This window comes from Centrocercus urophasianus, unplaced genomic scaffold (assembly GCF_019232065.1).
Source record: "Centrocercus urophasianus isolate 14NV4802_14NV808 unplaced genomic scaffold, USGS_Curo_1.0 seq_16, whole genome shotgun sequence".
NCBI lineage: Eukaryota > Metazoa > Chordata > Aves > Galliformes > Phasianidae > Centrocercus > Centrocercus urophasianus.
Genome location: NW_024884711.1, coordinates 28263489 through 28279595, shown reverse-complemented (window position 1 = coordinate 28279595; position 16107 = coordinate 28263489). Strand labels below are relative to the sequence as shown.

At 38.8% G+C, this 16107-nt stretch overlaps 1 protein-coding gene across 1 annotated transcript in view; it reads left to right on the top strand.

Annotated features, from left to right (window-relative positions):
- Positions 1-16107, top strand: part of CUBN (cubilin) — a 183301-nt gene that overhangs the window by 109050 nt on the left and 58144 nt on the right. Inside the window, exons 29-32 of the mRNA XM_042817375.1 lie at positions 3217-3398; positions 7392-7566; positions 9268-9449; positions 14977-15133. Of these exons, the coding sequence (XP_042673309.1) occupies positions 3217-3398; positions 7392-7566; positions 9268-9449; positions 14977-15133 (696 nt within the window). The remainder of the gene's footprint in view (positions 1-3216; positions 3399-7391; positions 7567-9267; positions 9450-14976; positions 15134-16107) is intronic.

Here is a 16107-nt window from a genome sequence, read left to right as displayed (position 1 = left end):
TACTGCTAGTTTATATTTCCATAGTTGCTTGTATCTTTGATCAAGTCGAAGAAGGAGATAATGCTATGAGAACTTTGTGGCCAATGAAAATTGAAAGAGACTGAATAAAGGCAGGTAGCAAATTTCAAATACATTTTTTTTTTTAAATATCAATCCCTGATGTATTTCTGTATTTTGTTAAAATCAATGAGCATCTATGTTTCCAAAAAAAGCACAAGAGAACAGATTTTTATCCATGTAAGAGCAGAAACATGATGTATAGGCTTTTTGCCACCTGGCCAGAGAATTCTGGTATCACATTTTTGCTCTGGTGCAGAGGTTTCTCCTGTCCATATGCAGGTCAGTCAGAATAGCTTAGGTGTGAAGTTCAGATGTTTGCAAAGAGTAATGAGTCCTTTTTTCAGGTGTTATTCAACAAATAGTTGGGCATAAGCTCAAACAATTTCTGATTTGTTTGCAAACAATAAGGTTGGCAACATGAGTTCTGCATGTTCATTATAAGAAATGACTCAACTGACCTCTGCTTTCCTGGAGCACTTAAAAAGAAAACCTTTTCTGGGAATGCTAGTAGTTGGAAGAAAAGAAATGGCACATTGACAACAGTTTGACATTTTTATTCATGTGCTTCACTTGCTTCATCCATAGAATATCGATTGAATTCAGAGCAAGTATAAACCCCTCTGGAGAGGGAGCATGACTAATCTGAATGCTACCTGCAAGGCTGCAGAAAAAGAACGGTCTGTGCCTTAAGCAGCAGCACACAAGTTTTCCACTCCTCTGAGACATTTTAGACTTAAATAAAAAACATGTCTTTGTGGCTATCAGGAAACTCTTAGTAGGAGAAGCTGAGTCATAACTGCCTGTTTAGTTCTAAAACATTCCCAGCTTTTTCAGGCTGATAAATAGCAACTGGCTTTGTTCTTGCTCGTTGAAAGTCCCCTCCTGCCCATTCCCACCCCGGGCAGCCCAGCCATGCAGCCTGCTTGCTGGGAAACACTTCTGCTTTCCAGAGTGGATGGCGGCCTGCTCAGTGCTTCACAGTTTGCTCCTGCTGCTGAGGGAGGAGAATAGCTCATGCTGCAATTGTAGGACTCTCGCCATACCCTTTTTTCCCCCAGTTGTAAAAGAAAACAACCAGTCAGAATTATAAAGCATCGTGTGCAGCAAGATGAGCAAAAAAGCTATCCTATAGGGTCACCTTCAGCCATGTACAGGCCTGTAGATAGCCATTGCTTAATTGCTGATGTTTAAAAGGAAATTTTCCTATTTGTGCTGGGTCTATGTTATGCAGCTGACATGCCTGAAAACATCTTCCACATACCTGTGGTTAGTTAGGTGGCCCTTTTGTTTAAAGCAGCCTCCTAATGTGTTCCTCTCTTTCGGAAGTACTGCTCTTTCCTCTCATAGATTGTATTTTGCAGTCCTAGAAAGCATCAGAGCCAAACCTGAGTTTTTAGTGAGGAGCTGGAAGACTCCCATGCTAGAGGTGGTGGCAAATGCTGCCAGGGCCACCCTCTAACAACTGTGGTTTTATCACAGGAAGTGCTGAGAAACATATTTGTATTTAATTCAAGACCTTCATTTATAGCTTCCTGAAGGGGAGGGAAAAAAAATTAAAGAAAAAAAAAAAAAAAAGGTGTTAAGGAGAGCAATCAGGACAGTGAAAACACCTTGTTCAAGTAGCAAATTATTTATAGACTTCGTAGAGATTAGAGGAGTCTTAAAATTCTCTGTGGCTTAATTGAGCTTGATCAGAGGGATATTTTATTGGCTTTATGTTATGTCTCCTCTAACTAAAAGCTCTGGTACAGATACCATCTATCACTTCTTACATTCCACAATATTTGCTTCTGGGAATATGCAGCTCATGGTTTGTTACTTGGTTTTAGTAAATATTCTGGAGCTTTTTTGCTGTGTGACAGAAACTTCCCTCTGGAAATGAAGCCAAAGAGATTGATGGAATGTGGGCTTTTCTTATAAAGCTCAAGTGACTGTAAAATCTATGTTAGTAAAAGATTAGTGCCTAAATGAAGCACCTGGGGGCTTATGATGTGAAGATGAACAAAACACTGCTACAAGGCAGAGTGACATACGATAAAATCAGACCAAATGCAAAATTACTTTCTGCATTTCATGAGTACACAGACACTCTATTGGCTTTTTTAAAAATGGTATTTCATGATGAATGTTGCTGCCTTAAATTTGCCCTGAAACTGGAAAGGGCTGTTGTGCCTTTCCACCCCACAGCCTCCCTCAGCTGGAGACTGGGTCAGTGAGAACATCTTCCCAGGAAACCAAACGAAAGGAGCCAAGCGCAACCATTTATATTTATATAAAGCAATAATAAAACTGCAGCTTCAGGTGTTCAACTACTTTATGCTGTCAAATCAGGGTCTGCATTTGGTCTGTTTCATTTTTGCATATATGTACATATATTCTTATTTTAATCTATCTGATAACATGCAATAATTTAATCACCCAAGTGGCTGGAGGGTGGGGTTGGTGCAATAATTTCCTGTCTTAAAAAAATAAATAAAATAACCAAAAAAACCCACCATAATTTTTCAAGTATGGCATGTCTTTACAATTGCATGGTTACAATTCAGTAAAAAATAACTTTAAACCCGCCAAAAGTCAGAAAGACAATTCTGGCAATTCACTGTGACTTGCCAGCTTGTAATCGTGCTCAGTGGGCTAAGGGAAATTGCATTGTCTTTAATTTTATTAATTCGAAAGCAGTGGAAAATGGCATTTTTGTAACAATAGAAAGCCCTCCGCATGATAACTTAATTGATGTATTAGTTGAGGTCAGGAACAGCTAGAGGTGAAACTAATTCAGCTTTTTAGAACCAATGAAACAATGCTAGAGGTTGATACAAAAAAAAAAAAAAAAAAAAAAAAGTTTTTTTTTTTTTATTTTGTTTTTGTTTTTTTTTAATCTATGTCTCTGTTCAGCTGTCAAAGAAAATACTTAGGTGAGAAGAATGGCAAAACAGAGGGTGAAGTGCTTACTGTACAGGATCTGCTAGCAGGCCCAGCGTGCAGTTCCTCAGTTTCTCCTTTCCAATAGACCTCAGTTCCTCTGACAGAGAGGGTCATCCAACCCGGTGCACACCCTCACGCAGGAAATTGGTGCTAATGTCTGTCCTCATTATGGAGCTGTCAGTGACATTTTCCAGAGCCCCTCACTGACAGGTTGCTTTGCTGTGTTATCAGGTTGTGGAGGAGAACTCTCTGGCCCTTCTGGTTCCTTTCACAGTCCTGGCTACCCCAACAGATATCCAAGCAACAGGGAATGCATCTGGTACATTCACACAACGCCTGGTAGCAGCATCCAACTCACCATTGAGGAATTTGACGTTGAATATCACCCAAACTGCGACTATGATGTTTTGGAGGTAAGAGTATTAGATTTAGTTCTCAAAAATACACAGATAATGTACTTTTCTTTCTGGAGCAGATCACTCCAAGGACTGCAGGAACAGAAGAAACAGTCTGATGCAGTTTCTCCTTTCTGCTATGGTTAGAGTCCGCAGATATTGTCACAGAAGCTTGTTTTAAAGTGTTTTCTGAAATATTTTATGGAAATAGAAGCCATCATTTTGGACATAATGAAAGAGTTAAAAAAAAAAATTAAAGGCTTCTATTGAAAATACATACAGAGAAAAATGACCACTGATCAGGTTTTTGAAAGCTTTAAGTATATGCTGCCACAGCAAGAGGTAACACTGAGCAGAAAATGAGGGAAACCTGTCAACCTACTGCACTTACAGGTCTTTAGTAGTTGCTTTTGTCTTCTCATTAAGCATAAAGAGCCATCAAGTACTACCGTAAGTCTTGATTCTCTGTCAAAGCTGGGCTCTCTCTTTGCTGGCAGTTATATCTGAGCAGGGATCAGTTTTATTCCCAGAAAATCTGTGTCATGAGGGTGACCGACCACATGAAAACAGCTTTCTGTTGCTCATAACTCTGGAATGCTGACTGTTAACAATAAATGGAGCTAACAGGGCAGAAGCAAATGGTAAGAACAGATTAAAACCATGGGCTTTATGACAATGTCCCACATCCCTTTTCTATGCCATCCAGCTTTACTGGATCAGGTGCTCTGATCTGATAAAACATTTTTATTTTTTATCTGTTTGCAGCTGAGATATCCTGTGACTTTTTGTGAGCCACACCCTGGATTTCATTCTTTCCATCAATCCTCCTTTTCCTCTTTTTTTCTTCGTGTGGTAACTACTGATTTTCTATTTTGGAGCCAACAGTAACATTTTATTGTTTTTTGTCATGGAAACGCACTAGCTTGTTTTTGTTCCAGTCCTTTTGAAAGCATCTGATTAATTAAACCAGCATAAAGGAGAAAAGAAATATACTCGTAGCTCTAATGAATTGGACTTTGACTAGTGCTTTTTATTTTGAAACTGTGCAGAAAACTGTTGCTTAACAGCTAACAGTGTAAAGGAAACGCACAAAACTCAGATTCCCATTCATTATTCTTGCCCATTCTTAATTCTTTTAGCCACCCAGCAGAAGTCGGCAGGGTTTATGTCAGAGCTGGGTTTGGTCTCCTTGCCCATGGTGTGCAGATGGCCCCAGGGAGCACCATGTGAGAGGCCAGTCCATGCTACAGATTAGATGCGTACAGAAACTCTTGCTGTTTCCTTGGCCACATAGCTTCTCCAGGCAGGTTTAGATGATTAAGAACATATGTTCCTGCTAAGTCCCATGCTGTGGCTCTGACTCAGAGAGATATACCACGAACACATTTTAAAATTCACATTTTGTGCAGACTTCTGACAAATGCAATTGTCATTGGGCCTTACAAGCAGCCAAGCGGTGACATTTTACTGAAAAGACTGAGGTTCCAGTGGACAAACATGCTTCTTCCCTAGACTATGACTGCTTCCTTACCGAGTCTTAATCTGAGCTGTGATTTCATCCATTCTGACTTCTGAATGCTTTGAGAAGATTGATTAGACAGAGGGACCATTATGCGTTCAACCATGTAGACTCCCTGCAGAAAGCAAAAAACTGCTAGTCTTAGACAAAATTAATATATTTAAGCTATTAAGCCTGTGTAATCAGCCACTGAAACAAGATACAATCTTCTGAACATCTAAGAGACTGTGACAGAATTCATTCCTTGTTTCTTCTGGGGGCTGAAGCTTCAGCTTCTGAAATGCCACATTACCCTGATGTCACTCCATGTTTTTTCCTTTAGTATTTCTTTGTACCTCTAATGGCAGAGCAGCATCAGGCAGTGCGAGCAGCTGGTGTGCACAATATCCATGAAATTATGTAGCAGTGCTCTACCCTTAGCCCTGAAGGTGATGGAGCTAGTTCAGCTATTTGTAAGATTTACTCAGATGTTTAACTTGGACAGAACACAAACAACTTCTGAGGTTAGAAAGTGTCTGGCAGGGCTTGTTCAAATACTGAGTTTGCTCTCGTCTAGAAGTGATCAGGGGCAAAAAGGCCTTACAGAAGACTGATTCTTTTGGCACTGTCACTTTTTGATAGAGATTCATGGATTGCTTTTTTCAACCTTATTCATGCTTATGAGACTAAGAAAATACTGGATCAGGCTTGGGTTGTTACTGCTGGGAAAATCTTGGGATCTGTTGACTAACCTTCGTATTTCCCAGTTTTGTTGTTAGAACTTGCCATTCTCTAGTTCAGGGTTTGAATTTATTATGTAATATCTTCAGATACAACCAGAATAGTTTTTCTATCTGTTGTTGTTCTATCTATAGCTAGTTCAGTTGTGGAAAGATAATGGCACACTCTTATTTGATGTCTCCAACAGTTTTGACATTTAAGGTTACTGTCAAGCTGTCTTTTGCAGCTGCTGTCCATGAGAAACATTTCCATGGAAGGTGGAGACTGTAGTATCAGACAGTGTTTCAATAACATACCTGAAGCCATTGGGTACCAAAATAGCATCTGTTTTTTGAAATTGTGCTGAGCGTGTGTATTGTCTATGGCTGTAAGAGGGAAGACTGAGGTAGATGAGCCAGTTCCACCAGTTAAAAATGGGCTCAAACTAAGATCCTCCCACATCTCTTTTGAAAAACAAAAAACAGGATTAGCAAGGCTCCAAGACTGCCATTTAATTCACTTGAATTGCAATAAATTTCATTATAAAGTGCACAATACCGATGACGATGTAGTGATGGTTTTCTAGTTTATAACTGCCTGAGGTATGCTTTACCAAATAAGAAATTCCAGCTCTTGAATGTCATTTTTTTTTTCTTTTTTTCTTTTTTTTTTTTTTTTAACTGTGGCAAATATGTATGGTATGTAGTTCACTATGAAAGTAATACTTTCTACTTATTTCCGTGGGAACTACAATAGCTAGAAACAGCATAATAACACTACTTGATAAAGCAAATTCTCTGCATAAAGTAGTTTTTCAGTATAGCTACCACTATCAGCTGATTCACATGGATGAGCAGATCAAGATGTTCTTCATTTCATGATGGCCACCTGGAACATGGTTTGTCTTCCACTTCACGGTTGCCACTGCTGAAATGCACCATTCACTACCTCACTGTGCTGACATCCACTGTTTGTTCTCCATAAATATTCAGGAAACACCAGTGAATGTCCACTGGTGCCATTGTTTTCCACATGGAGGAATTCAGTTCCACATCTTTGCTCCATATGCACATCCATGTCAGACACCATTCTGTCAGACTGCCTCTCTGCTGCCACCAGTCAGACAGCAACAAAATATAACAGAATATTGGTGAGAAGGTTTCAATCTGTACTGCCATACCACCAACATCTGCCTCAGACTCTGTGGGCCAGCATAATCAAAAAAAAAGGTGTCACTTTTTGGAGCAGCCCTGTATATATCCTTGTTTCCATAGAGGATTATTATATTGTAGTTTACAGGACCAAAATTTTGTGTTTTGGATTCTGATTCTGCTGTTGAAATTAATAAAATTGCAACTTTTTGTTTCAATAGAAAGTGATAAAATCTAGCCCCGATTAAAATAAAATAAATCAGTCTTACCTGTGCAAAATATCAGCACAAATTCCTGCAAAGATATATAGTTTGTTTTCACAAGCGCATAAAAATGTTTTTTATGTTTCCACAGAAACAAGGTAATAACTGTAGAGGGATCAGTGAAGAAGAATGTAGCAAAGTCCCCAAAGCAGAAAGTTCTTGTTTAATACAAGGCTGTTTTGAACTCTCATTCTGTTTTGGATGGTGCATATACAAAATAAACTTGCACAGAAAGTAACCTTATTATCCACTTTGCTTTTAAAATGTGGAATCACTTTCAGTATTACAAGAGATTTTTATTCTCCAAAACATTTCTCTCTTTTCGATGTGGCAGATGGGTTCTTTTAAAAATATTACCAGTGTTTTCTTCCATTTCTAGGTCTTTGGTGGCCCTGATTTCCTCTCTCCCAGACTAGCCCAGCTGTGTATTTCGAGATCAGCACAGAACCCCCTCCTGGTCTCTACCACTGGTAATTCAGCTGTTGTCCGTTTTAAGACAGATGAAGCAGTGACTGGGAAAGGTTTCAATGCTTCCTGGCAAGAAAATCCACATGGTGAGTGTACTGATTAGTTCTATGAGAAATTCAGGAAGTCAGAATTGAGGATTAGCCATGCAAGCATGTAGATAACCAGTATAAGATTAAGAGCTAAGGGTGAATTTGGGTGTTACTGGATGCAGTAACACTAAGAGAGACTGAAAAACACCCAGAGGGGAAAAAGAGAGAAAGAAAACAATTAGCTCAAATTCATAGGCCCACCTATATATTTATACAGGCTGCGTTGTTGGGGTTTTTTCTCTAAAAAATTAATCAGGGCATTTTTGTAATCATAAAGGAACTTCATGGTAGTAAAATACTCTTCTGCCCTTCTCTACCCACCTCACACGAATTATTAGTTCTGTATTAGCCAAATAATGCTTTTGTTTTTAAATCATAAAATGCAAAAGATCTGAAAACATGGCTTTACTTGAAGAACTTGGTGACCTCCACAAATATTTGGCGTGATTACTAAATACTTGAACTCCGTAAGGTTCATCCATCCCACATGTGATTATTTGTTCAAAGCCTTACTGGTAATAAGTAAAAGAAGAGACATGCTTAAAAGATCCAACCACATATTTCTATATGGGAGTTCTCATGAAAAGGCCAATTATTGGTAACTAATTGCAGTGAAGAATGAAGGGAGGCAGATTTTAATTCTGGCAGTTTTGCTTGATTAAGCACACTGATTCATTCATTTGTCAAGGTTTATATTTTTCCATTCTCACAAGTTTTGTGAAAAAACCACAAGATTTTTTTAAAAAATGATCAGTTTGCAATACTTCTCTGAATTAATCCCCTTCCAAGATCTGGTGGCTTATTTTTTATTCTTAGATCCCCTGAGGCTATCTCATCACTTTATAGCATTTTGCCTGTTGTGCTCTCAGCCTCCCTATAGCCTCTGAATACCTTCTCTTCAGAATGCAGTAATGCTATAGTATTTATTCTTTCAGCAGGTTGTCTCTGTCTCCAGCAGAGACAGCATGTCTTTCTCTCACCCTCCTCCATCCCTCTACAAACTATGAAAATCCATGTGTTTTTTCCCACTGAAAGCCATGGCAGTTCTATCACAGGATCCGTTATTATTTTTGCTCAGATATTCACCAGCACTGGATCAGTTACGGACAGAAACATCCAGATGTTGACTGGAGTGCTTAGGGAGTCCTCAGCTGTATGGACAGAGAAGTAGGAACTTGAAAGCTTGCAAATGTTTTACTGCTCATGGGGAAAGGGGAACTCCTAGCTTTCTTGATATATTCAGAAATATTTTTTTTTGTTCTCAGCTAGGCCAAGTCATTGCTTTCTCAGTATGTAAGGTTATTATACTTTCTCAGTATGAGGCTATTGTGATTCATGTGTAAAAGGTCTGTGGCATTCACATGAGTGGTATTTTTAATTGCTTTTTTAATATTTAGGGTAGAGGAATACCAGCATTAACTTCAGACTCAAAGACATCTACTATCCAGCCTAGGGCTGGAAAAGAACATTGTTTTTGCATATTCATCAACAATGAAAGGTTATACTTTCCTAGCAATAATTTCCCATTGATTTTCATTGCAGACAGGGCCATGTGTCAGTTGGAACACTCACTTTACATGAGTTCAATGCAGAAAATAAAATGATGGAAACGTTCTTCCCTCAGTTTAAAAATAGACATGTATTCTTACTTAGAGATAACAGAGCAGTTGTGATGAAAGCTGATGATATCTTTTTCAGGCTGTGGTGGTATTTTTCAAGCTACCAGTGGGGAAATCCATTCTCCAAACTATCCTGAGCCTTATAGTAACAACACAGACTGTTCTTGGCTTATCCAAGTTGACTCCAGCCACAGAGTCCTATTGAACTTCACAGATTTTGACCTCGAAGATCACCGTTCATGTAACTATGACAACGTTACTGTAAGTAACTATAGAAATTTCAAAAGTTTCCTTAATGAATCTGAAGAAATTCTTGCAAAAGAGGAAGCTTACTGTGCAATTTAGGCTACAGTTAATTTCAGGGTGTTAGTTGCATAGTCATGTTCTGTATTTATTCACAGACAAACTAAGGCTTAAATTTTGAGTTGAATAGTTATGATTTCCCTTTGCTTCACCAATGAAACAGTCTTTGCATTATTCCAGGTTTCCACTTTATCTGGAAAGGTCTTTTCTTGAAAGCAGTCATGCTGCATCCTAGCACCACATTTTTCTTTTAGATGGTGTGCTTTATGTAGTTTTAAAGGAATAGCCCTCTATATCGATACATGGCTGTTAAGACATCTTTTTCCATTTTAATTATAATGTAGTTTACCGCAGCTTGCATCAAATGGACTGCCCACATATATACCAAATTGACCATACTCCATTGCAAAACTCAGGTGAGAGGGTGGCCTATATACAGACAGAAGTTGGGGCTTTGTATATGCCCAATGTATTCAGGTATGCATTAGCTGTCTGTTCAATTGCTTCATTGAGGACACTGCTCTCTTAGAAGCCTCATGTTGCTGTGGTTTTGTAAGCTTTTGTTGATATCACAGAAATTCAAGTTGCTGTTCAACCAATGCACAACAATGAAGAACTCTCCACATCTCCACTTGGCCTCTTAGGAGCAGGGACATGAAATCCTGACCTTTGATGTCAGATTGCACTTCACTCAGTACAAAAGCATGTGTGATCAGCAGCCACCGGATAAAGCACAGTGGCTGTCGCCCAAAATCCAGCTTTCTTCTCCTTGATAAAATGTTATTCTGAGGGGATGAAGTTTGGCAGGGGCTGAGAATCTTTTGAAAACAGCATCAGTTTTAACAAGATTGCCTTGTAAACTTGTTTGTACTGAACCAGAAAAAAAAAGAAATGTCTCCATTTTGCTGAGCAGAACTGGAGGTTTCATTTGGCCACAAAGCATTTTTTTAAAATTAATTTTTTTTTTTTTTCTGGTTCTGAAGCAAGGTGACTGTTGAAAGGGAAAGTCTGTTGGAAGAATATCATAGTCATCTATGGTATCTCACAGAAGCAGCCCTGGTTGCCTGACAAAAACATCTGAAATGGTAGCACTGGTAAAAGTGGGGAAAAAAAATCCCATCCCAAAGCAAACTAAAACAACACTGAACTAAAAAAAAAATGTACACAAATTAAGAATTCTGAAAAGATCTTCTTTTTTACACCTGATGCCAATGGATGTATGTACCTATCTAAACACACTGTAGACTTACTGCCTTTGTAGGCTGGATGTGGGCACTTGGTTTCTACTCTGTGAAAAGCGCACACTCTTCAGCTAGCAGTAGAAAAGTGGCTTCACATGCAGCAGAATTTGTAGGCCATTGCAGCACACTGACTTTCTTTTACTGCTACAGTATCTATTATTTGCTTTTGCTTTTTGTTTTGTTGGGAGAATGATGGAGGAAGATGCTGCCGATCAGCCTGTGCTGTGAAAACATGTCTGAAGCAGCAATATGAGCAGGGAGGGAGATGCATCTTTAATGCAGGCATCAATCACCACCTGCCAAGAGGAGGGTAGTTTGAAAATGGACGAGGAAGAAGGCTCATTTGAAACCAAGAGATAATGAAGGGCTCTGTAAAAGGTGGGAAATAACTATTCAGCCCCAGTGCAGGGGAATCATAAGGGAAATGAAGGACTGGATGGGATTTCTTTGTATTCCTAGTAAGCCGGTGAGCTGAAAATCACTTTGTATTCCTCTTGTTACAAGGCACAGTATGAGAGAGCAGAGATAGGATACAGAGAGTGACTAAAAATGCATGAGTAGATGTATGACTGTGAATGGTTTAGGAAACACATTCCAAAAGAAGCATAACTGGAAAATATGGTCAGCTAAGGAAGCTGGTGGGCTGTTTTTCTCTCTCTAATATAGGAACAGTTACTGTGTATGAGTAACACAGTGGTTCCACCCTTTTATATTTCTGATTCTTTTTTTCTTGTTGTTCTGGATATTTATTTATTGTTATGGGTTTTATTTGTTTGAAGTTCTCTTGGGGCTCACCTCCACCCTTAAGCTTACCAATGCACTTTTCCTTCATCCATTCTAGACCCACTCGTTTTTCCTTGTGGTACGACACTAGATGTCATGTGTAGCCATAGTATTGTTTGTCTGTCTTTTGATGAGCTTCTTTCTCTGTGTTTTGTCCTTATTTATTTTTCTGAAATATTTCTACGATGTATCTTTTTCTGTGGGAAAGTCTAAGGTTTATTTTTTCTCTAAAATTTGCTATTGCACCGTTATTGCATGAGCAAAGTGGGGGAAGGCAAATGCTCAAGTCTGCTGCTTCTTGAACGTGCTGCATTTGCAAAAAGCCCAGTGCATTTTTCATTTCCGCTCAGTGATTTCATACCTGAATTGTATCACAAATCTGGATTCAGATGAAGTAATTTTAAGCATAGAGCTGTAACCTGTAACTGCTCTGATCTCCCTCTGGAGCAAAGGGATGAACAGAGCAGTCCCAGCTACCAAAAACACATTCCTGTACTCCTGAATTTAGGTGTTTCCTGTTTCTGTGCCTAAATTCTGTATTTTATCCGTTCTTGGAAGAGATGAACAGCTCTTCATTTGTCAAATGTGTATATATATAGCTTTTACTTCTTCTGGTCTTGTATATAACTTGGTTGTGTTCTGCAGAAAGTATAAGCACAAAGAACTGGACAGGGTTAGGAAAAATAGTTTATTGTTTTCAGTGCCTTATTAAATAAATGTTATTTTTCTTTCCTGTTTCAGTATAACAAGTAATAAGCAGGAATGTAGAAAGCCTCTGGAAGCTAGAAAGGAGGTTGTAACTTCTTTCACTCTGTATGCTGACAGAGAGGATCTTCCAAGAGAGGGCAGTGATATGTGGCATTCCTATGGCTGAGTAGATAAAAATTATCATCATCATTTTGTCATGTGCTTTTGCAGGTTACATTTTAGCAAGCAGTTTGTTGTGTAAAGGGAAGAGAAAATTGCAGCTACCCACAATACAAAGGAAAAGTTAGCTTTTAAGTCACCAGAGAGGCATTCTTCGTATGTTTTCAAAATAACTTCAAGAAGTTGCAGATAGACTTTCCGGAACTGATGTGTGAATACTGTGGTTTCTGATCTAGATTCAAGACTGTAATCCCCCTACAAGCCAATAAATAAGAGTTTGGCAAAAATGTAGCAGCATGTGCAAATTATCCACGTGCAAATGTTCCTGCTTAGTTTGTAGTTGCCACAACTCCTAAGAGCTGCTGCTGTATCTCACTAATGCTTGTGCTGAGCTGTTGCTGGAATCAGATTTGTAGCAAGCATAAAGGCCAGGAGCCTTCCCCGCCCCTAGGAAACACTACTATTCTTCAAACACTCTGCCCAGAAACAGCTAATAGACTTGATTTAGAAAACATTCCTCTAACTTCATGCTCTTTCTGTATTACCACAGAAAGACCTCTTTCTTTCAGAAAGCTCTTGGAATGAAGTATCTACTTAGTCTCTGACATTACTCATCCTTAATGTCCTCCCTAGTGAGGAAGTTTAACTACTGCAGTCTCATAATAGCTCATGTGTCAATGTTCAGATCTCATGCAGTGGCGCAGAACAACAAAACCAGCAGTTTGCATGAACTATAGTCGTGCCCTCTGTCTGCTCTCTATCAGTGTAATGCTTATTCTCAGCTCTGGCATTCAGATAAGAACTTATCAGCAGTGTCCGGGGAAAGAAAGTACCTTCATTCCTAAGGGTTATTTCCTTAGTCATTATTTTTTTGCATTCCATGGCTTAAGGTTTTTAACAACAGGCAATCTGGTTTACATACAGAAGGTATGTACAGCAGAAGAGTAAGTATTGCAAAGTATGTATTAAAGAGCTGACTGTGGTGGGATGCCAAGAAAGGAGAAAAGGTTGAATGGATGGATATCACAGTTCTCTTTACAAGGTAATAATTTGTACAGACACTGCAGTACACTTAATACTCAGTCACAAGGTCTCACAAAGCTAACCAGTGTTATTTGCCTGAGGGCAAATGTTTAATTCATGGTACTGCACTGGCCAAGAAGGATATGCCAGTGGATTAAAGAGGAGTGTTGTCCTTTGTTCCTCAACTCTGAGGATTATTAGAGACAGGTCAGCTTTTCCTCAGCTACTGTTTTTGCACATTTGTTTCATTAATGTGCTCAGGGGTCCTCAAACAGGGGAGGCATAAACATTGTGCCATACAGTCTAGTTGCAAATGTTTATTTTATCAGTGCTGCACTGAGCAGCCTTTATGGAATTTGAGGTACTTGAAAGCAAAAGAAGAGCACTAATGAAAAGTAGATTTCTTCTAACAGAATGACATTATTTTGACCTATGTGGAGGCTTATATAGCTTTTTAATATCCTAGCATCTTAGTGTCTTTCAGTACTCTTACCATCCTGTATTTTTTTCCATTTTGCAGTAGGAAGCTGAGTAATAGGTTACACTAAATGACATGCTTGCTGCTGTATAGGATATTAATGCTGAAACAGGAACTGAAGTCAACACTTGCTGCTGCCCAGTAGCTCGAAGGCTTTTCCTGATGTCTCTTGTGCTCACCACTGCTGAAACCAGGCACAAGGGCTTTGGGGTGGCCCATGACTCTAAACACGTTTGCAGTGAATCATGTCTACAAAAAATTAATGGGACAGTCTGAGATTGTGGCTGTTTTTCCCTGTTGTTTCTTCTTTAAATATAATTTTGATGTTGCTTTAGCTAGAAACTCGTGAGTTTTAACTTCACTATCCTTTCCTTCTTATTTTGAAATAAAGAAGAAGAAAACAAAATTATCAGCTGTAAGGGCAAAAAAGAGAAGGAAGGCATTGAGGCAAAATTAAAAGTGAAGTTTTAGAAAACCATCTTTGCTGTCTTTCTCTTTTTTAACTCTTCTTTGCCCTCTGCCTCAGTAGCGTCTTATGTGCATGAGTGTAATTCAACACAATAAAGCCATTATAAAACATAGTTATATGGACTCTGATAACTAATGCTGGGTACAAGTATCTAAAAGCCATAAACCCAGAGTCTACTTTCTTTGCACACAGTCATTGCTCATACTGTTGCAGTAGTTGCATGTTAGAGTCAATTTGAATGCCTTTTCTGAGGCAAGATTTGGGATTAACGGAATGAAAACTACATAGGAACTCATGTTAGACATTAACTGGAAAAAAAAGTGTATGGGATTATCTAGATTGTTAATGGAGGATAACCACCATACTGGATACACACAGACAAAATGGTTACATGATGCATTTTTGTTACAAAGATTACAGTAGCTTCAGGCTGAAATACTTGAATTTTTTGGAAACAGCAATAGAATTAAGACAGGCAATGTGCAAGTGGTTTGCACTGTTTGTGCCAGGGCTGTGTCAGGGTCAAAGTGCATAAAATGTAAAAGAGAGAGTGAAGTAAAGTGAAACAACTATTCTCAAAATGCCTATTAAAACCTAGTACTTAATTTAACCTTTTCATAACAGGTGTATGATGGTCCTAGCAGTGAAGCACAGCTTCTTAGAAAACTCTGTGGGACAGAGCATCCTTCTCCTATCACATCCTCCAGGAATCAGATGTACGTCCGGCTGCGCTCTGATGGAACCTTGCAGCACAGGGGCTTCAGTGCTCGCTTTAGTGAAGGTAGTTTCTCCATTTGCATTAGCATGTATTTAACCAGCCACCAATCAGTTTGCATTACAGTCTTTTAGCGCAGCTGTATAGCTCTAACAGGATGGAATTTTTCCAGATTATGGATTAAAATATTTAAAATCTAAGGATCATCTTAGATTCTTGGGGAAAAAAAAATTGCCTTTTATTGAGTAGGTAAAATTCAATTTTGTCTAGTACTGCTGATGATGTCCGTGAGTTCAGACTTGCAAAATCTAACAAACACCAGATTCTCTCTTTCTGTGAAACCTTGTAAATTCTATCTCCTGCTGGATTTTTTAGGCAGCACAGCATGATGAATGGATCTTGGTCTTTGGTACCTCACTTTCCATTCTGCACTATAAACTCAGAACAGGGAGGGTTTGTGATGAGTCAGTATGCTTAGAAACTAGGCGTAATGGCATTCAGCACTCAGCCAAAGATGCAGTCAGCCACACTCTTGCATATGTGCAGCATTTCACACAAATGCCATTTTGTTGATGCAGCTCACAAGAGGATAATGCTAATGAAACATGATGCTGTCCTGAGGCATTGGAGGTTTCTGAATATTTTCTTAGGACTTTTTTCCTGCCTAGCTACCAGTGTAGGCAAATGATTAGATAAGTGGGGGTATGATTGGATCACCTTGAAATCAAGTTATTTTGGTCCCAAAATTGCTCTTCTTGGCTATGAGGAACTGACAAAGATGAGATCTGCTCCCAGGTCATTCTGGTTCCTCAGGAGGTCAACCAGGTGCAATATCATTTATGGACTTGTGTCAAGAAGTTACACCAGGTTCTAGGAGGTAGTCCTTAAGTCTCTTTTTCTACTGATTACTGTCACGGATTTTATCCTTATAAAAATTGCTGTTGAATGTTATCTCTTATTTATTTTTGCTACAAATTCTAATATTTGTGTTTTATATATACAAATAATTTTGTGTATAAATGTGAATGTATGTGTTTTAT